Raw genomic sequence first — 22,157 nt, 5'->3', positions numbered from 1 at the left:
AAATTGGAAAATTAGATATTGGAATCACCTAAGTTGAAAATTAGAAGTTGTACAGATAGCATGAAAATGTGGATACATATTTTACTTTATTTTGTTTTTGATCCTGTGATAATAAACTTCTGTATTTTATGATGATAACTGTTTACAAAAATAGTCTGGACATTGTTGAATCCTTATAGTGACAAGTTTTCCTAATACATTTATAGTAATTTGATTTTTTTTGTTGTTGTTGAGACCGAGTCTCACTATCGCCCAGGCTGGAGTACGGTGGTGTGATCTCGGCTCCCTGCAACCTTCACCTTCTAGGTTCAAGCGATTCTCCTGCCTCAGCCTCCCGAGTAGCTGGGATTACAGGTGCCGGCCACCATGCCCAGCTGATTTTTGTATTTTTAGTAGAGATGGGATTTCCCCATGTCAGCCAGGGTGGTCTTGAACTCCTGACCTCAGGTGATCCACCCGCCTCGGCCTGCCAAAGTGCTGGGATTACAGGCGTGAGCCACTGTGCCTGGCTGTAAATTTGATTTTTAAAAAGAAGTGGAGTTAGGATCACCATGTCATTGGTATGCTATAGTTGCTCAGCACTGTTTTATAATCTGTCGTCAACTAACTGGATGGGGAAAAGGAAGACGTTTTTGTATTTGGCAAATGCTGGAAGTGTGGCTTAGAGTCATATGCTTCCATTTCTTACTTTTCTGATTCTTTCTGTGTCCTCTCCATGGTGTGGGTGTTTTCTCATTGAATTGCCAGGGACCACCCAATCCCTGCTCACCCTGTGACAGGGGTGTGAACGTGGCAGTATCCTGGCCCACGAGCTAGAATTTAGCTGCAGCAAAGGGCTCTGCAGAAGTGGATGGTTTGAGGTCCGATTATGATGGGAAAAGAGATTAATGCAAAACAAGATGCAGATTCTGAATTTTTAGGATATAACAGGACGAGATATCATCTGGCAGGAACAGTCTGGAATAGGCTGACTTGGAAGAAACAAGAACTGTTTTCTTTTTTGTGTTCAAATCTGCCTGTGTATGAACTTGGCTATGGTTTAGCCCAGTATAGACCACGGGGCCATCTGTGTCTGGATTTCAGAGGCCTTGTGTGCACACATACATGTGGGGATCTGTGTGGGACCTGACTGCAGTCTGGGCAGTGACACTGGTGTGGCTGTTCCCTACTGGCATGTCCAGCCAAATAAGCAAAATCCCTTAGGATTCCTGGCCACCACCGCTGGAGTCTTGCTTCGTCCTTGGCTCTTGGGGCAGCGCAAATTCGCGGATCCCCTGGGCGTCTCTGTTCCTGGTGGATGCTGTGCTCTACCCATTCTAGGCAGGGCATGGGCGTCCATTCATTACCAAGAGTGGGACGCGTCCTCCTTCCAGGCCACCCCTTCGCTGTGACCATGGCTGTGTTTGCGATGCTGCCTGGGTTCATGCCCTCAGGCAGCATTGTTAAGAGGGATGCCCTTGGCTACCTTAGCCAAACCCAGGACTGGGAGCAGTGGGGAGCCACCCCATTTTACTTTCATCACCCCCGAAGGGTGCAGCTGTCTCTGTTAGCCAGGGCTGGGGGGGAAGCCGTAGGAAGTGGAGCACTGTAGGAGGTGGAGCACAGTAGGAGGTGGAGCACTGTAGGAAGTGGAGCACAGTGAGAGGTGGAGCACTGTAGGAGGTAGAGCACAGTAGGAGGTGGAGCACTGTAGGAGGTGGAGCACAGTAGGAGGTGGAGCACTGTAGGAGGTTAGGAGATGAGGAGGTGGAGCACTGTAGGAGGTGGAGCATGGTAGGAAGTGGAGCACTGTAGGAGGTAGAGCACTGTAGGAGGTTAGGAGGTGGAGCACTGTAGGAGGTTAGGAGGTGAGGAGGTGGAGCACTGTAGGAGGTGGAGCACTGTAGGAAGTGGAGCACTGTAGGAGGTAGAGCACTGTAGGAGATTAGGAGGTGGAGCACTGTAGGATGTGGAGCACTGTAGGAAGCAGAGCACTGTAGGAGGTGGAGCACGGTAGGAGGTGGAGCACTGTAGGAGGTGGAGCACTGTAGGAAGCAGAGCACTGTAGGAGGTGGAGCACGGTAGGAGGTGGAGCACTGTAGGAAGTGGAGCACTGTAGGAAGTGGAGCATTGTGCTCATGGACCAGTCACCACCTCCTGCTTGGGGGCTGTTTCTCCTGTACATGGGACACTGAGGCTGGAAGTCCCAGGTGGAAGTGGACGGCTGCCCCTCCTTCCTCTGGGCTGTTCCAGTGGCTCTCGTCGAGGCAGCGCTCCGCAGCACTCACTGGTCAGTGCAGCTGTGATCTTAGGAGTGAAAGGAGCTGTAACTGGGGCTCCTGGTTGGACCTGCTGTTGCCTGTACCGTATGGGCCTCTGGCTGATCGGCCTTCCTGGTGACTTAAGTGTGCTCCACCTACCAGGGGGGCCTGCAGGATCTGCTGGCAGGGCCTTGCTCAGAGCCGAGCAGCTCTGGAGTCCTCTTCAACAAGGTGGCTCTGCTGGACTTTGGGGTCTGAAAAAAGACCAGAGTTCAGTTTTAGTCCTACTTATTTTTAAGTAAATGGATGAAAATTGGTAATTTTAAAACTCTTTACTCAGTCAAGCCCTGAAACCATGTTTGTGAAAATGACTTTAATGTGGTTATAACCCAAGGGTTTTCGTAGTGTCCTCATTCCTTCCATTTGGCCAGCCATGGAGAAGGAGAAAGAAGGAACAATGCCTGGAATTTGACCCGATCGATTTCCCAATTTCATGAAAGCTACAGATATGAAGTGTCCTATTGGAAGCTGGAGCTCTGTGGAGAAAATGTGTGCTAAGAATGTGAATTAAATATACATGTGCGTTCTTCATTATTTTACCAAGTTGCTGATGAGGAATTCAAAGTGCTGTTCCTAGTATTTTCCTGATGGATTTGAGTTGTTGTTGGCAAGGTGCAGGGTGTTTACAAACCTATGGAAAGATCTTTACGGGAACAGGGGGTCATGAAACATTGGTGTTCTCTAAGGGGGAAGCCATCACTAACTACCTTGGTCCAGAAAAGGAGACTCATGGGTGGGCAGGAGTCCTGGTTGGGTTGGTGGGGTCATGTAACTGAAGACCGTCTGCGCCCTGCTGTCTGACTGTGGATGCCACATCCTCCTGCTGCCCCAGTTCCTTTTATAAAATGTAACTGACGATCCCTGCCCCTTGCTACACTGAGCTCTAGTTGAATTTTACACGTGAAAGCACTGTTGATTTCCCCTCTCCAGGTGGCTTCTGTGATAACTCATACACCGATGTGCTTTGTTTTAATTCTAGGCAGCTTCGGTCACCTCTCTGTCCAACCTGGCGTGCATGCACATGGTCCGCTGGGCTGTTTGGAACCCCTTGCTGGAAGCCGATTCTGGAAGGGTGACTCTGCCTCTGCAGGGCGGGATCCAGCCCAACCCCTCGCACTGTCTGGTCTACAAGGTACCCTCAGCCAGCATGAGCTCTGAAGAGGTAAATTATTAGGTCTTTCTTATGCATCTCTGGTGAGCTTCTAGCAAGTTCATTCATTTTCAAAAGCAAAAGTCCACAAATATGTTTGCAGATGTTTCATTTACAGAATTTTTTTCATGTGGGTATGCCTTCAGAAAGATTAGTGTGACGTTTTTATGTAAACTTCTTAAGACCAGTTTTACCCTGGGTTTTATCCCTGTTCACATACTGATTTCCTGGGATGACTTGGTGAACCTCCAGCTGATGTGTACGCACTTTGCAGCGAGATTCACCTGTGTGGCATGCGCATTTGGAGCATTGGAGCTGGGGCCTTGTGTGGTCTTTGCCAGTAGGTTTTTTGGTGGATGAGTGCTGTGGTGGGAGCCAGTTCTGGTTTCTAGCCCTGGCTTATCTTTGTGACTTATCACTAATGCTTGTTGCACCTCGGTTGTGTACAAAGGGGTAGGACCACAGCAGAGATTCTCAGATTTTTAAAAAAAATTCTGAAATGAAATGTTCTCTGCACCCCAATTAAGAAAGCAAAAAAAAGTAGAGCAGAGTGGGTTGGAGTGTGTGTGAGGGTCTCATCCCCAGTCTCCTTGGCCCCATTGGTGGTGGTGGAGGATGGTTAGTGGTGACCCAGGGCACCACAGACACAGTGCGAAACCCTGCTCTGGCAGATGCTGGAGTCCATTGGGCTCTCTGAGGTGTGGCAGTTTCTGCTTGGGTGCACTGTTTGGTCTTCCCTCACATTCTAAAACATGTCCATTTGAGCAGTGCAAGCAGGAGCTTTTTAGTACTCAGGTGCCTCATTTTTCTAAGGTAAAAGGACTGTGCATGTTATTTCAGTTTGTCACCTCTGTGCTGACTCCAGTGACAGATAATGTGTTCAGTGTTGTTATTGATGATTTGGATAATGCTTGGGGGACCTGAATAAGGGAACAGCTGATTGTGCAGCTTTTCTTCCTATAAGGAACGTCTCTCCTGGTGGGACCGTATTTTGCTGCACTCCTACATGGTTTGGTTGGAGCCCTTATTATAAAATTGCTGCTAGAAATCCTGAAGCCATTACGGTCTTCCCCTGCCCGCCACTCCTGTGTCCTCCCGTCTCTCCTTGTCTCCCCTCTCCTCTTCCCTCTGCTCTCCTCCCCGTTGAACAGGTATATAAATAAATATTTCTTCTGTTTACTTTTAGGTCTATCATGCCACCATATTGCCCTTAATTTTTAAGCCTGTAAACTATATTGGGGCATGAATGTTTTGAAGGTTTACTATCTTAAGGATACAAATGTATCAAGTTCTACCATTTTCCACAAGGAGTACCACTTCCAAATCAGGAGTTTTTGACCTCAGTTCTGTTGACATTTGGGCCAGATAATTCTTGGTGTGAGGCCGTCCTGTGCACTAGAGGATGTTGAGCAGCATTCCCGGCCTCTGTTCCCTGGGTGCCAGCAGCATCCCCCCAGTTGTGAGAGCCCTGCAAGTCCACAGACAGTGCCAGATGTTTCCTGTGGGGTAAAATTGCCTGGGGTTGAGGGCCACTACTCTAAAGTGATATAATTAACCAAAGCAGTGAACTAACCTTGGTCACAAACTTGACTCACTTTCCTGCCCTGCGAAGGCACTCCTCTGCTTCTGCCTGTATTTCCTGCATAGTGGTGCCAGCCGCTCTCAAGTCAGGTCAGTTGGAAACCTAGGTGTGCCTATCTCTGCCACTGCACCAGCCTCTTCTTTATCTCATTCAGTCATTCATCACTCAGTGAACTTTTATTGAGTACCTACATATACTCTAAGAAAAAACATCCCTGATCCCATGACTGTTGAGTAGGAGTGGCAGATATTAATCAAAGAAAAATAGAAATAGAATTCAAAGCCCATAACTTTGGGGTAGCTAGATTTTAGTTTATGTTGTTGTGCTTATTTCACCGTTATTTACTTAGAAATGAAGTCATGTATCATCATGAGTATTTACTTTCTTAAACAACTCCTGCCCTTTTCCCTTGAGCAAAGAATTGTCTCCCTCCTTTTTTTTTTTTTTCAAATTGGTATCTCCAAAGGCAGCCACTTTCAACTCTTAACTCTGACTTATGGTCTTTACCTTTGTTTTCTAAATAATAGGCTTCTACTGCCATTTCTTAATTTACAATTTTAGACATTATATACTGAATTCTCATAATGACAGATGAAAATTTTAGCTCCTTTATACATTTCTGCCCATCTTTAAAGCACTCTGTCTTCCTACTGCTTGGCCTTGGATTCAGGCACTGTTGCAGGGGGCAGCAGAGCTGGTTGGAGGATTGAAAAGGGGGCTCTACTGGAAGATACTAGAGAGATCACTGAGGGAGGAGCTGGGGAAGCGGCCCTGTAAGGTTGTTTACAAAACCCTGGGTTCACCCGGAAGCTGCACATGTGTGGGTCTGACCCTGAATGGCATACCAAAGACTTTGAGACCGTGGGGCTGACTGCTTCCCAGTCCCAGAGCTGCCTGCTGGGTGGAGCCACATGCAGGAGAGATCTGAAGAACTGCACAGGTTTTGAAAATGAAGCTGACATTGAAACCACAGCTTACAGGATGCTGGTCAGAAACTGTGTGCTGAACTCAACGGGGCCAATTCCTCCCTAAATAAAAATACCAGCATTCTTCACAGGATTTAAATGAGACTATAATATAATGTTCAAAGTGTCTTTGACATGCGCTAAAATTAATTGTCATACAAAGAACCTGGAAAATACAGCTTGTAGAGAAAAGACATTTAACAGACACCGATACTGAGATGGCCCAAATGTTAGCATTATCAGACAGAGAATTTAAATCAGCCATAATAAAGATGCTCTAGTAAAAAAGAGCAAACACTCTGGAAATAAATGGGAAGGTAGGCTGTCTCAGTAAAGAGATGGAAAATATAAAGAACAATCACATGAAAAGTTTAGAACTGAAAAACAAAATAACCAAAATAAAAAACTACTAGATGGCCTAACAGCAGAATGGAGATGGCAAAAGAGTAAGTGAACTTGAAGATAAACCAATAGAAATTTATTCACCCTGAGCAATAGAGAAGAAAATGATTGGAAGACAAGGGGCAAAGCCTCAGCGTTGACCTGCAGGTGCCTACCAAAAAGGCTAGCACCCAGTCCTGGTAGAGGAGACTGTGGCATAGAAAAAAGTACTTGAAAAAATATTGGCTGAAAACTTCCCCAATTTGGCAAAAGACATAAATCTGCAGATCCAAAATCAGTGAACCCCAGGAATAAATGTGAGGAAATTACACTCAGATAAATCATATGCAAACTGCTGAAACTAAAGATGAAGAAGGTTCTTAAAAACAGCTATAGAAAAATGATGCATTACAGAGAAATAATAATTTGAGTGACTGTGGATTCCTCATCAGAAACCACTCTGACCAGAAGGAAAGTGGGACATTTTAAAAGTACTAACAGAAAGACCTTGGAACTCAGAATTCTATGTCCGGTAAAACAAGCAAACAAACAAAAAACAACAACAACAAAAACAGAACAAAGGTGTGAAATGAGGACATTCTCAGATGAACCGAAAGTAAGAGCATTCATTGGTAGCAGATAATTTGCTTAAAGAATTGCTAAAAGAATCTTCAGACAGAGGGGAAATGATACCAGATGGAAATTTGGAACATCAAGAATGAAGAAAAAACAACAGAAATGGTAAATATAATGTTCTTCTCTTCTTCTTTAAAATATGTTGGATGGTTGTAGCAAAAATTATAACACTGTGGCTGGGCATGGTGGCTCATGCTTGTAATCCCAGCACTTTGGGAGGCTGAGGTGGGCGGATCACCTGAGGTCAGGAGTTTGAGACCAGCCTGGCCAACATGGTGAAACCCCGTCTCTACTAAAAATACTAAAATTAGCCAGATGTGGTGGCGCATGCCTGTAATCCCAGCTACTCGGGAGGCTGAGGCAGGAGAATCACTTGAACCCGGGAGGCAGAGGTTGCAGTGAGCTGAGATCGCGTCATTGCACTCCAGCCTGGGCAACAGAGCAAGACTCTGTCTCAAAACCAAACCAAACCAAAACTAAACACAGTGTTTGGAGAGATTTTAAAGGTACATAGATGTAATATTTAGAATATTACCTAAACTTAGTTGATAAAGCAATGGCAAAGTTTGAGAAGATTGACTATGATTTTGAAAGTTCTGCCTAAGGTAAAATGCTGTCAAATAGCATCACATGATACAGGGAACTCTTTTATGACATGAAAAGTCAATTGATGGAGCAAACTTGTATTATTGTCTTATTTTATGAAAGTGCTGCAGCCACCCCAACCTTTGGCAACCACTACTCTGATTAGGCAGCAGCCATCAATATCAAGGCACAACCCTCCACCAGCAAAAAGATTACAATGTTCTGGAAGGCTCAGATGATCCCTAGTGGTTTTTTTTTTTTTTTTTTTTTTTTTTTTTTGAGACAAGGTCTTACCCTGTTGCCCTGGCTGGAGTGCAGTGGCACGATCATAGTTCACTGCAGCCTTGAATCCCTAGGCTCAAGCAATCCTCACACCTCAGCATCCTGAGTAGCTAGGACTACAGGCATGTGCCACCATGCCTGGCTAATGTTTTAATTTTTGTAGAGTTGAGGTCTTGCTGTATTGCCCAGGATGATCCTGAGCTCCTGGGTTCAAGGAATCCTCCCACCTTGGCCTCCCAGAGTGTTGGGATTATAGGCGTGAGTCACCATACCTATAATGGCACAATGGTTAGCATTTTTTAGCAAGAAAGTGGCTTTTTTTTTTTTTTTTAAGTCCTACTCTGTAACCCAGGCTGGAGTGAAGTGGCGCAGTCTCAGCTCACTGCAATCTCCGTCTCCTGGGTTCAAGCAATTCTTCTGGCTCAGCCTCCCAAGTAGCTGGGATTACAGGTGCCCGCCACCACACCCGGCTAATTTTTATATTTTTAGTAGAGATGGGGTTTCATCATGTTGGCCAGGTTGGTCTTGAACTCCTGACCTTAGGTGATCTGCGTGCCTCTTGAAGTGCTGGGATTGCAGATGTGAGTCACTGCACCCGGCCAGCAATAAAGTATTTTTAAATTAAGGTAGGTACAGTACTTTTTTTTTTTTTAAGACATAATGGTATTACACACTTATTGACTACAGTATAGTGTAAATATAACTTTAAAATCTACTGGGGAACCAAACAATTCAAGTGACTTGCTTTGTTGTAGTGGTTTGGAACTGAACTTGCAGTATCTTTGAAGTATGCCTGTAATTACATTACGTGTAAATAGTATAAACACACCAGTTTAAGAGATATCATCAGGCTTAATGAAAGACAAAGCCCAACTATATACTGTCTATAAGAAATATACTTTAAATAAATATAATGTAAATTAAAAGAATGGAAAATATTCTGTTCAAACACTAATTAAAGAAAGCTGGAGTGGCTATATTACTATCAGACACTATCAGACAAACTAGACTTCAGAATAGAGGAAATTTCCAGGAATTAAGAGATAGTACACACGATGAAAGGGTCAGTTGCCAAGACATAACAATCCTAAAATTGCTCGCATCTAACATAGAGCTTCAAAATACATGAAGCAAAAACTGATTGAACTGAAAGGAGAAATGGACAAATCCACAATTATAGAGATTTCAACATCCTCTCTAAGTAAACAGAGAACAACTAGCTAGACAATCAGCAATGATACGGAAGGACTGAACATCACCATCGACCAACTGGATCGGAATGATATTGATGGAGCCCTCTCCCCAACAACAGCAGGATACACGCTGTTTACAAGTGCACATAGAGCATTCATCAAGATAGACAATATCCTTGGTCATAAAACAAACTTCAGTTTTAAGAGAGTTGAGATTATACAAGATGAATTCTCAGATTATAATGGAATTGAACTAGAAATCAATAACAAAGATAAAAATTTTCAACCATTTGGAAATTAAACAATATGTAAAAATCCATAAATTAAAGAGTAAGCCTCCAGGGAAAATAGAAGATACTGTGAACTTAACAAATATGGAAATACAACGTATCAAAATTTGTAGGATGCAGCTCAAATATGCTTAGCGTTAGCGGCTTGTATTAGAACAGAAAAAAGATCTTAATCCAGCGATCTAATCTTTGTCTTTAGAAACTAGAAAAAGAAGAGTAAAATAAACCTAAAGCAATTCAGAAGTCAATAACAGCAGAAACTAATAAAATTGAAAACAAAAATAATAGATTAAAAATTAAAAAATAGCAAAAACCCAATGAAACAAAAACCTGTTTGAAAATGTCAGTAAAATTGATGAACTTCTAGCAAGACTGAAAGAGAAAGAAGGGAGGACACAAATTACTAATATTAGGAATGAAAGAAGGAATATCAGTACGGACTCACAGGTGTTAAAAGGATAAGGGAATACTATGAACAATTCTCTGCACATACATTTGACAATTTAGGTCAAATTGATGAATGAATATTAAACGCCACACTGCCAAAACTCAGCCAAGATGAAGTAGATGACTTGAGTGGTCCTATAACTAATATATAAATTGAATTCATAGTTTAAAAACTTTTGAAAAAGAAATATTCAGGCCTATGAATTCTACTAAACATGTGAAGAAGAAATAATGCTGCTTTTATACAATCTATTTCAGAAAACAGAAAAGATGGGAGCAATTCCCAACTCATGAAATGAAGGCAGCATTACCCTGATATCAAAACCAGAAAAAGATAGTAATAAGAAAACAGAACCGTGGACCCATATCCTTCATAAACATAGGTGCAAAATTACAAAATATTAGCAGATTGAGTCCAGGGATACACAAAAAGAATAATACACTATAACCAAGTGGAGCTTTATCCCAAGAATGCAAGTCTGTTTTCTATTTGGAAATCAATAAATGTAATTCATTATAGTAACAGTTTAAAGAAGGAAAACTATATGATCCTGGCAATTGATATTGAAAAAACATTCGACAATATTCAGCATCAGTTTATGATAAAAACTGAGCAAATTAGTAATAAAAGAAAACTTCCTCAGCGTGATCAGTGGTATCTACAAAAACTCTTTAGCTAACATCATACTTAATGGTGAAAGACTGATTGCTTTCCCCCTAAGATTAGGAACAAGTAAAGGATGTCCACTGTTAGCATTCAGCGTCATGTTCAGTATTGCATTGGAAGTTGTAGTCAGTGCTGTAAGTCAAGAAAACAAAAGACATACACATTAGAAGGAAGAAACAAAACTGTCCTTATTTGCAGAAAACATGATCGTCCATGTCAAAGATTCTGAGGAATCTACAAAAAAGTCCTTTTGGAATGAGTAAGTGGGTTTAGTGAGGTTGCAGGATAACACAGGAAGTCAACATGAAAAATCAGTCCTATTTCTGTATACTAACACTGAAAAATTGAAAGCAAAATGCAGAAACAGTATTATTTACAAAGCCTGCCCTCCATGAAATCTGACAAAATAGATACGGGATCTGTATGCTGAAAACAATAAAACTGTCTTTTTGCTAGTTGTCACTGTGGTTATTCTTAGGTGAAATCAAAGAAGACCTAAATAATTGGAGAGATGTAACATGTTTATGTCTTGGAAAACTCAACATAGTAAAGCTGTCAGTTCTGCCCAAGGTTGATCTAGGGATTTTATGCAGTTTTCAATCAAAATCCCAGCAGGATTTTTTTGGAATTATAGACAAGCAGATTCTGAAATTTATATGAAAAGGTAAAGGAATTAGAAGAGTCAAAATAGTTAAAAACAACAACAACAACAACAACAACAGTAAAGTTGGAGGAATCAGACTACACAGTTCACAGTTTAAACACTGTAGAGCTACACTAATTACTGTCAAGGGATTAGATTAATGGAACAGACTAGAGAGTCCAGAAATAAAGTTTGGAAGTGCTTTATGAAATTAAATATACCATATGACCCAGCAGTCCTACTCTTGGAGAAATGGAACCTGTATTCACACAAACACATGTGTTTGTAGCAGCTCTGTTTATAATCACCCAAACCAGAAACAACCCAAATGTTTGTGAGTGAATGGATAAATAAACTGATACATCCGTACAATAGAATATCACTCAGTAATAAAAAAGAAACAGTCTGATGTATATGCAACAACTTGGATGAATCTCATCAATCTTACACTAAATGAAAGAAGCTGGTCTCGAAAGTTATACTTTACGTGATTTCATGTGTCGGACATTTTTTTGACATTCTCGAAAAGACCAAAGACAGTGCTGGGGAAGCAGTCATAGATTGCCCGGGTTAGGCAGGAGCCGGGTGTGGCTGCAGAGGGGCAGGGCAAGGGAGCACCCTGGGGGAATGGGGCTGGCCTGCACCCTGAGTGTGGTGCTGGTTATGTGAATCTGTGTGTGTGTGCCAAAACCCACAGAGCCATACCCAGAATAAAGATGTCAGTTTCACATAGGTCAATGGAAACATTCACAACTCGAGAGAGAGATTGCGATTTCTGCTTGGGTAAGGGTCATTCCATGATCGTGTGGTCTGCAGGGCTTTTAGTGCCACGCCAATTGCTTTTTGCTCAAACTACTTGATTATAATCTAAGAACATGTGGTGTCAGAAGCCTCTGATTTCACGTAGACTTTGTTTTAGGGCAGAGCCTGCTGTTCCTGGTTGGATGGTTCTGACAGGTGTGCTGATGAAGAGAGTGGCCATCGCTGCTGTTTTGGTCCATTGCAGGTGAAGCAGGTGGAGTCGGGTACAGTCCGGTTCCAGTTCTCGCTGGGCTCAGAAGAACACCTGGATGCACCCGCGGAGCCTGTCAGCGGCCCCAAGGCGGAGCGGCAGCCTGCCAGGAAACCACCCACGTCCCCTTCCAGTAAGTGTTTCCAGAGAGCTGACTTGCCAGGCACACGGCAGGCAGTACTTCCATCTGTTCCTGGGGAAGCATACTTAGTCCAGTACGATAATCATCACATTTGTAAGATAATCGCCATAGATTGCATTAATTGAATCTGTTGGGTTTTTGCTTAATACCAAGGTGTAGAATTGGACAGTGTTGAAGTGTGGCCCAGAAGCTTGTTACTTGTGCTTCAGCCCTGAGTCAGCTCAGTTACTTGACAGCTCCCCAATTAAGCATGTAAAAGGACACGTCACTTGGGTGCCCTGCAAATGTGGGACCCGAGAATTAGAGGGTGATCGAGAGCCAAGGACCGCCACCTTGAGTTTGCATTGTTAAAGTAGCCCTCTGTCTACTCACCTTGAAGCCTGCCCGAAAGTTAGGAGTCTGTGATCTGAGTCTGTGGCTTTAAGAAAGGGAGTCACAATTGGCTGCAAGCAGCAAGGGCTGCCAGCGGAGGTAGAGCCCTGGCCCTGTGGTGGCAGCAAGTCCACATGGTTAGGAGGTTAAAGAGTTCTTGTTGGCTGTCAGCCTGGCTGCTTCTGCTGAGGCAGTACCCTGTGCTCAGAGCCTCTTGGTTTAGACCCATGTCCTGGTTGAGAATTCCACCTTTAGTCTGGTGCGGGGTGGAAGGTACGAGGGAGTGTTGGAGTAGTCCACCCGAAAGAGTATGGGGCCTTGGCTCTAGGTGTCAGGAGTTCTCGCCACTGAAAGTTCTGGGATCCCTAGTCGCAGGTGATGACTTCCTTCTTTCTGCCTGTTCCAGATGGCAAGATAGGGATGAACACACGTGCAAGCCTGTGGAGGGAGCTTTGTGCTCCTCAGGGCTCCAGCTGGTGACGCCCAGCTGTCGAGGGAGGACTTGCTTTCTGTGCTCGGCTGTGGCCCCGAGTCCTGGTGCAAAGCTGCTGGTGCTTCTGTCACTCAGGAGGGGTTTTCTTCGTGGATTGAGACTCTAATGTATGGGAACTGGTCTTGTCGAATTTGATTTTAACAATTGGTGGAAGCATTTCTAAGTTGATGAATTTGATTAAGTTGATGACTTTCGGAGATACCTGATACAGTGCAAACGCTATGTAAATTGTACTGTTTAGGGAATAATGACAAGAAAAAAGAGTCTGTACGTGTTCAGTGCAGACACAACCATCCATTTAAAAAAAATGTTTTCAGCCCAAGTCTGGTTGAATTCATAGATGGAGAAACCAGGGATCTACTCTGTATTCTGATTTTTAAGTTACTTAAAAGTACAATAGTAATACATAATAAACATGGTCTTTTGGGATTTTCTGAGCTATCTGGGAATATTCCGGTACCAAAACTTAATAGTTGATTTCTCTGGGACAAACTGCATCGTTGAGTATTTTCCTGTTTTTCAGAGAGGTGATGCATTTGATGGTTTTAATATTTTTGTTTTTTCAGTGTTTGAGTTTTGTGCCTACCAGCTTGTTCTCAAGATTTCTGTTTACCACCAGTGTGTACATTAATAATCCCATCTTATATAAATGGCACTGAAATGTACAGTATCCCTTATACTCGAATCCCTTGTGGTGGTGGGTGGCATGCAGGCTTTTCCTGTCAGAGTCGGTTTAGAATGCATTTCCAATTTCATTTGATAAAGTTGAGTGCATTCAAGGCATAGGACACACAATTTCAAATAACTAAACAGAGGGTCATAATAAAGGGTCATTTAAAGCAACCCATTCCCGGCCGGGCGCGGTGGCGCACGCCTCTAATCCCAGCACTTTGGGAGGCCAAGGCGGGCGGATCACAAGGTCAGGAGATCGAGACCATCCTGGCTAACACAGTGAAACCCCGTCTCTACTAAAAATACAAAAAATTAGCTGGGCATAGTGGCGGGCGCCTGTAGTCCCAGCTACTAGGGAGGCTGAGGCAGAAGAATGGTGTGAACCTGGGAGGCGGAGCTTGCAGTGAGCCGAGATTGTGCCACTGCACTCCAGCCTGGGCAGCAGAGTGAGACTCCATTTCAAAAAAGAAAAAAAATAAAAGCAACCCATTCCTTGCTTACATCTGGTATCTTTACTTCTTTGACATACACTCTTTGACATAGTTATATTTTAAAAATAAAATACCTATCAACCTTTAAGAAACATAATTATGAAAAACAGAGGACCTTAGATTATAAATTGGGTATATTTTGTAATTAAGTGTAAACATGATTAGAGTTATCCCTCGGTATCCGTGGGGGACTGGTTCCAGATGCTCAAGTCCCTTATATAAAATGGTGGTATTTGCTGTAATCTACGCACATCCTCCCATGTACTTTAAATCATCTTTAGGCTACTTACAATACCTAATACAGTGCAAATGCTATGTAAATCGTTGTGGTACTGTTTAGGGAATAATGACAAGAAAAAAAGAGTCTGTACGTGTTCAGTGCAGATACAACCATCCATTTTTTAAAAAATATTTTCAATCCAAGGCTGGTTGAATTCATGGATGCAGAACCCGTGGATCTACTCTGTACTCTGATTTTTGATTAAGTTACTTAGAAGTACAATAGTAATACATAATAAACATAGTTTGCCCATGTCTGTAGAAATGCCTGAACAGAGAATGAACCTATGTAGCTAGCTTTCAGGAAAAATATGGCTACCTTCTCTGGAAAGAAATTTTCATGTGTTTAAATTATAATACAGGCCAGGCATGGTGGCTCATGCCTATAATCCTAGCACTTTAGAAGGCTGAGGCAGGAGGATCACTTGAGCTTAGGAGTTCAAGACCAGCCTGGGTAGCAAGACCCCATCTCTACTAAAAATAAAACAAATTAGCTATGTGCAGTGGTGTGCACCTTTAGTCCCCACTACTCAGGAGGCTGAGGCAAGAGGATTAGTTGAGCCCAGGAGATTGAGGCTGCAGTGAGCTGTGATTAAGCCAGTGCACTCCAGCCTGGGCAAAAGAGCGAGACTTTGTCTCAAAAATAAATAAGTAAATAAAGATATAGTTATGGCACTGGAAAAATGCAGCAAGTTATATTCTGAAGACCTTCTAATCAAATTAATTATAAACTCTGATGGGCTGATCCTGTTGTCGGGCTTTTGGGCTGGATCAATCGTGGACGCTGTCTGTGGGCTTTGGTTTTACTTCCCTGGTTGCCCTGATTTCATAAGGCATTTGGAGGAGATTTAAAAACCAGTCTGCCACTGCCTCTGCTTGCCCAGAATGGCTCTTAAACTGATTTTTTTGCCGGGGTTCCTTGAGCTTCTTAGATCCGTAGATTTATAGTTTTCATCACATTTGGAAAAATTGTGGTCATTATTTCTTCACATATTTCTTCTGTCTTTCTCTCTCATCCTCTCATTCAGAGGCCCCAATTACAAGTTTATCAGGCTGCCAGAAGTTGTCTCACAGCTCGCTGATACTCTGTTCACTTTTATTTATAACCTTCTTTCGCTGCGTGTTTCATTTTAGATAGTTTCTATTGCCGTATCTTCAAGTTCACTTCAAGTTCTTTTCTTCCGGATTGTTTGATCTGCCATTTATCCCATTCAGTATACTTTTCATCTCAGATATTATAGTTTTAATCTCTAGAAGTTCTGTCTGGGCTTGTTTTGTATCTTCTGTGTGTTGACTTAACATGTTCAGTGTTTCCTCTGGCTTTTTGAACTTAAGAAATACAGTTATCCTGGTTTGCTAATTCTGATATCTTTGTCGTTCAGGATCAGTTTTGATTGATAGATTTTCCTGATTGGGTTCTGTTTTCCTGCCTCTTTGGATGTCTGATAACTTTTGAGGACTCCAGATATTGAGAATTTTCTCATATTGGATACTGAATATTTTTGTATCTGATAAATATTCTTAAGCTTTGAAAATTGTTAGATCCTTTTGGGTCTTGCTTTTAAGATTTGTTAGGTGAGATCAGATCAGCATTTCGTCTAGGGCTGATTATTTCTCACTGAGATGACAGGTGCCCTCCGAGGGGTCTGCCTGGTGTCCCATGAAGAATGAGGATTACCACATGGCTGGAGGGAACAGCACTATGTCTGCCTGCCCTGTGAAGACCAGGCCCTGTTCCCTGTAATCCTCTCTGGTGGTTCTTTCTCTTTTGGCCTTAGGAAGTTTCCTGATCTGCACTCTACTGAATGCTAGGGTGGGACCCTCTGTACATGGCTGGCGTTCTCTCTGCGTGCTGCTCATCCTGTCTGGTGCAACCTCACTGAACACAGTAAGCTGGGGGCAGGGTAGGCCTTCCCTCTTCTGTTTCCCAGCCCTCAGGATCACTCTCCTTTGTTGCCTGAAGTCCGCTGTCTTGAAAACCACTGTTTTACGTATTTTGTGTTTAAAAGAAAATGTGTTTTAGATGGGAGGGTCAGTCTGATCGCTGTTACTCTTCTTGGCCAGCAGTAGAAGTCCTGGACTGTTGTTAGTGGTTTCTTGGCTGCTGAAATCATCCCCACCAGGACCGATCATCCAGGGGTTTGGAAGCATTTCCTAGCTGCGTGTGCTACTTGTGATTCACTCACCATGCTGCTGTTTTCTGGACTTTTGAGTCTTGGCTCATGCTCTCTGCCTGGTGTGTCTTTCTCCCATGAGCTGCATTTATTTTCTTTTAGGATATATTCCAGGGTTTTTGTTTTATTTTGTGTTTAGAGACAAATTCTCACTTCATTGCTCTGGCTGGAGTGCATGACATAATCACAGCTTACTGTAGCCTTGAACTCCTGAGCTCAAGCAATCCACCTGCCTCAGCCTCCCGAGTAGCCGGGACTACAGGCAGTGCCACCACGCCTGGCTCAGTTTTTTGTTTTGTAGAGATAAGGTCTTGCTATGTTGTACAGGCTGGTCTTGAACTCCTGGCCTCAAGCAGTCCTCCCGCCTTGGCCTCCCAAAATGCTGGGGTTATTTTTTAATTAAAAAAAATACATAGTCAAGAATAGTCAAGGCAATTTTGAAGAGGGAGGGAGGCTTCACCTTTCTTAGTTTTTAGGCTTACCATAATGTTCTAATTTCTAGAACAAGTATAACATTGATACAGAGGGAGATAAATAGATAATGGGACAAAATATAAAGCGTGATATGTGACAACTTGCAGAGAAGGAATGTATTAGTTTCTGATGGCTGCTACAACAAATTAGTGACATTGCAACAGGAGCTTATTATCCTAAAATTCTGGAGGTCAGAAGTCCAAAGTGGGTTCTGCAGTCTTAAAAATTGAGGGCTCAGTGGGGCTGTGCTCCTTCTGGAGGCTCCAGGGGAAAATCCATTTCCTCGCATTTTCCAGCTGCTGGAGGCCACCTGTGTCCCTTGGCTCCTTCTTCCATCTTCAAAGGCAGCTGTGCAGCACCTTCCAGTCCCACTGAACTCTGACCCTCCTGCCTCCCTGCCTTTCACTTACAAAGATTGTTGTGAGTACATTGGACCCTTCTGGATAACCCAGGGTCAACCCACCCGTCTCAGGTCAACTTAGTCCCTTGGCATTGAACACAGGTGTAGGTTCTGAGATTAGGACACGGGTATCTCTGGGGTGGCAGCAGTTACTCTGCTTACCGCGAGGAGTACCAGTCAGTAAATGGCGTGGTGTGATCCCTTGCCCACATGGAAAATATAAAATTCAATCCTAATTTCATGTCATGTACAATACTAAATTCCTGATGGCCTAAAAACCAAAACTTCAGAAATGTTAGAATTAGGAGATTAGAAAGAAGATAGATTATAGAAAGCGGTCCTCCAAATCAATAAGAAATAGACAGCAGGAAAGAAAAATGGACAATGCTCAGCAATTGCTGGGCAATCGTTAACGTTGTCGTCATATGAAGAGGGAATTTATAGAGAAGAAACCAGAATAACCAATAACCATAAGCATATGAAAAAGTGCTCAGTATTGCTGGTGATCTGAGAAACGCAAAATAAAATGAAAAACCATTTTATTCCCCTCATATTGGAGAAATCTAGCTGTCTACTAGTGCAAAGGTTCATGAGGATGTGGTTAAAGCAGAACTCTTAACACTGTGGGAAGAATGTGATATGTACAGCCACTTTGAAGAGTGATTTTATAAGATTTAGTTAATATCCTACAACTCAGAAATGCCATTTCCAGACGCCTGTTAGAGAGAACTACCAGTTCATATGTACAAGGAGACTTGGGTGGGCTTGGCTTCACAGCAGCTTCTAAGTTAAAATTTGAAAACAGTCTGCCGGCTTCCCAGTCAGTGAATGGAAAAACTGACTTATTTGGACAGTGAAATGCTGTGTGTCAGTTAAATGAATGATAATAGATCTATGCGTATCATGGTGGGTAAACTTTCACAAAGGCATGTTGAAAGAACACACGTACTGAAAGGAAATGAACAATGTGGTAGCATTTAACTTTCAAAACAATTGCATGTATTGCTTATGAATGCATACTTCCTAATTGAATATCAGAGCAGTTACTTAATGTCTCTGTCCCTGTTTCCTCAGCTGTAAAATGGGATGGATTAAATACTTAAAGTATGAAAAACAAACTTGAGAAATTTTAGAAAAAGACATTGGAGAATATTTTTATGGCCTTTGGGTTAGGAAGGCCTTCTTTTTTCTTTTTATGGTTCCATTTTTATTACATTATTATACTTTAAGTTCTAGGGTACATGTGCACAATGTGCAGGTTTGTTACGTATGTATACATGTGCCATGTTGGTGTGCTGCACCCATTAACTCATCATTTACATTAGGTATATCTCCTAATGCTATCCCTTCCTGCTCCCCCAACCCCACAACAGGCCCCGGTGTGTGATGTTCCCCATCCTGTGTCTAAGTGTTCTCATTGTTCAATTCCCACCTATGAGTGAGAACATGCGGTGTTTGGTTTTCTGTCCTTGTGATAGTTTGCTGAGAATGATGGTTTCTAGCTTCATCCATGTCCCTACAAAGGACATGAACTCATCCTTTTTTATGGCTGCATAGTATTCCATGGTGTATATGTGCCACATTTTCTTAATCCAGTCTATCATTGATGGACATTTGGGTTGGTTCAAAGTTTTTGCTATTGTGAATAGTGCTGCAATAAACATACCTGTGCGTGTGTCTTTATAGCAGCATGATTTATAATCCTTTGGTTATATACCCAGTAATGGGATGGCTGGGTCAAATGGTATTTCTAGTTCTAGATCCTTGAGGAATCACCATACTGTCTTCCACAGTGGTTGAACTAGTTTACAGTCCCACCAACAGTGTAAAAGTGTTCCTATTTCTCCACATCTTCTCCAGAATCTGTTGTTTCCTGACTTTTTAATGATCGCCATTCTAACTGGTGTGAGATGGTATCTCATTGTGGTTTTGATTTGCATTTCTCTGACGGCCAGTGATGATGAGCATTTTTTCATGTGTCTGTTGGCTGCATAAATGTCTTCTTTTGAGAAGTGTCTGTTCATATCCTTTGCCCACTTTTTGATGGGGTTGTTTGATTTTTTTCTTGTAAATTTAAGTTCTTTGTAGATTCTGGACATTAGTCCTATGTCAGTTGGGTAGATTGCAAAAATTTTCTCCCATTCTGTAGGTTGCCTGTTCACTGTGATGGTAGTTTCTTTTGCTGTGCAGAAGCTCTGTAGTTTAATTAGATCCCATTTGTCAATTTTGGCTTTTATTGCCATTGCTTTTGGTGTTTTAGACATGAAGTCCTTGCCCATGCCTATGTCCTGAATGGTATTGCCTACGTTTTCTTTTAGGGGTTTTATGGTTTTAGGTCTAACATTTAAGTCTTTAATCCATCTTGAATTAATTTTATTATATGGTGTAAGGAAGGGATCCAGTTTCAGCTTTCTACATATGGCTAGCCAGTTTTCCTAGCACTATTTGTTAAATAGGAAATCCTTTCCCCGTTTCTCGTTTTTGTCAGGTTTGTCAAAAATCAGATGATTGTAGATGTGTGGTATTATTTCTGAGGGCTGTATTCTGTTCCATTGGTCTATATCTCTGTTTTGGTACCAGTACCATGCTGTTTTGGTTACTGTAGCCTTGTAGTATAGTTTGAAGTCAGGTAGCATGACCCATCTCATGTGCAGAGACACACATAGGCTCAAAATAAAGGGATGGAGGAAGATCTACCAAGCAAATGGAAAACAAAAAAAAAAAAGCAGGGGTTGCAATCCTAGTCTCTGATAAAATAGACTTTAAACCAGCAAAGATCAAAAGAGACAAAGAAGGCCATTACATATTGGTAAAGGGACCAATTCAACAAGAAGAGCTAACTATCCTAAATATATATACACCCAATACAGGAGCACCCAGATTCATAAAGCAAGTCCTTAGAGACCTACAAGGAAAGCCTTCTTAAGCAAGATAGACAAAGCACAAACCAAAAAGAGAAGATTGAGAAATAAGATTACATTAAAATATAAAACTTGTGTGTGAGAAAAGACTCTGTAAACAAAGTTAGAAGACAGACCTCAGACTGAAAGATATTTGCAATACATATGACCATTAAAAATTAATGAAGGAAATAAGATGAGAAGATTAGAAAGATTACAGAAAGAGCTCCTCCAAATCAATAAGAAGCAGATAAACAACAGAAAAGAAAAATGGGCAAAGGATAGCAAAGGATTATGGAAAGGATGAAATGAGTAAAGATATGTCTAGGTGCTCGGGGCTGCCTGGCGTGGAACAGATGCCCAGCGATTGCTGGGTGATTATTAACATTGTCCCCCTGCCACTGCCACTGTGGTTCTTCTGGTTGGCAGCATTGAGGGAAGCGACCACATGTACGTACCCCTTCAACTACTGGTTCAGTTAACACAGGCCCAAAATCTTACTGGAGGAAGGGGGCCACCAGGGCAGGAGCAACTGCAGCACATCTCCACGGAGCTGCTCTGGATCCCAGAGTCTTTGATGGGTAAAAACAGCTATCCCTGGATGGGCGCAGTGGCTCACACCTATAATCCCAGCACGCTGGGAGGCTGAGGTGGGAGGATGGCTTGAGGCCAAGAGTTTGAGACCAGCCTGGGCAACATAGTAAGACCCTGACTCTACAAAAAACTTAAGGCCGGGCACAGTGGCTCATGCCTGTAATCCCAGCACTTTGGGAGGCTGAGGTGGGTATATCACCGAGGTCAGGAGATTGAGACCATCCTGGCTAACACGTTGAAACCCTATCTCTACTAAAAATACAAAAAATTAGCTGGACGTGGTGGCACGTGCCTGTAGTCCCAGCTACTCGGGAGGCTGAGGCAGGAGAATCTCTTGAACCTGGGAGGCAGAGGTTGCAGTGAGCCGAGATCACACCACTGCACTCCAGCCTGGGCGGTAGAGTGAGACTCTGTAGCTAGCTAGCTAGATAGATAGATGCATGCAGTAGCTGGGTGTGGTAGCATGTGCCTGTAGTCTCAGCTACTTGGGAGGCTGAGGCAGGAGGATTGCTTGAACCCAGGAGTTTGAGGCTGCAGTGAGCTATGATCACATCACTGTACTGTAGCCTGGGCATCAGAGCCAGACTTTGCCTCTAAAAAACAAAAACAAAAACAAAAAAAACCCCACAAACAGACAAACACAGCTGGTCCTGACTGCATCCAGGAAAGTAGATTCTGGGTGGGCCCAGAAAGCTCAGTGTTGGCTACGCTTCTACCATTTTATATTAGCCATTCTGCAAGCACTTTAGGGCATGTTGACTCAGATAGGGCTTGTTCAGGTGGTTCTCCTTTTCTCCTACCCCCACTCCATTCAGCAAAGACTTGCGGAGAGTCTGTGTTGTGCCAGGTACTTGGTTAGGCTCCTGTCCCAGTGGAGCTGTAAAAACAGACAACAAACTACCAAAACGTTAGGTAGCAAGAAGAATCACATGCTGTCTGCTGTGGGATGTTAGTGAGGGGAGCTGTGTGTGGGGACAGGGCACTGTGGGAACACTCTGTACCTTCTGCTCAGTACTGCTGAGAAGCTAAAAAA

At 42.8% G+C, this 22,157-nt stretch overlaps 1 protein-coding gene across 22 annotated transcripts in view; it reads left to right on the top strand.

Moving 5' to 3' along the window:
* Nucleotides 1–22,157, top strand: part of NPHP4 (nephrocystin 4) — a 134,287-nt gene that overhangs the window by 56,967 nt on the left and 55,163 nt on the right. For 17 of the 22 annotated variants that reach the window (XR_002520789.2, XR_002520788.2, XR_002520791.2 and 14 more), the window contains 2 exons: nucleotides 3,280–3,462; nucleotides 12,041–12,266. Coding sequence is in view for 17 of the 22 variants with exons in the window: in XM_021935437.2 (XP_021791129.1) it covers nucleotides 3,280–3,462; nucleotides 12,041–12,266 (409 nt within the window). In the remaining 5 variants the exon portion in view is untranslated. Of the gene's footprint in view, nucleotides 1–3,279; nucleotides 3,463–12,040; nucleotides 12,267–22,157 lie in introns of those variants that run through there. The other 5 variants (XM_003891021.4, XM_009180901.4, XM_009180666.4 and 2 more) reach the window with 2 other exon arrangements.

The sequence above is a fragment of the Papio anubis genome, chromosome 1 (assembly GCF_008728515.1).
Source record: "Papio anubis isolate 15944 chromosome 1, Panubis1.0, whole genome shotgun sequence".
Taxonomy (NCBI): domain Eukaryota; kingdom Metazoa; phylum Chordata; class Mammalia; order Primates; family Cercopithecidae; genus Papio; species Papio anubis.
The sequence above is the reverse complement of the archived record's forward strand: the minus strand, read 5'-3'. Positions and strand labels throughout refer to the sequence as shown.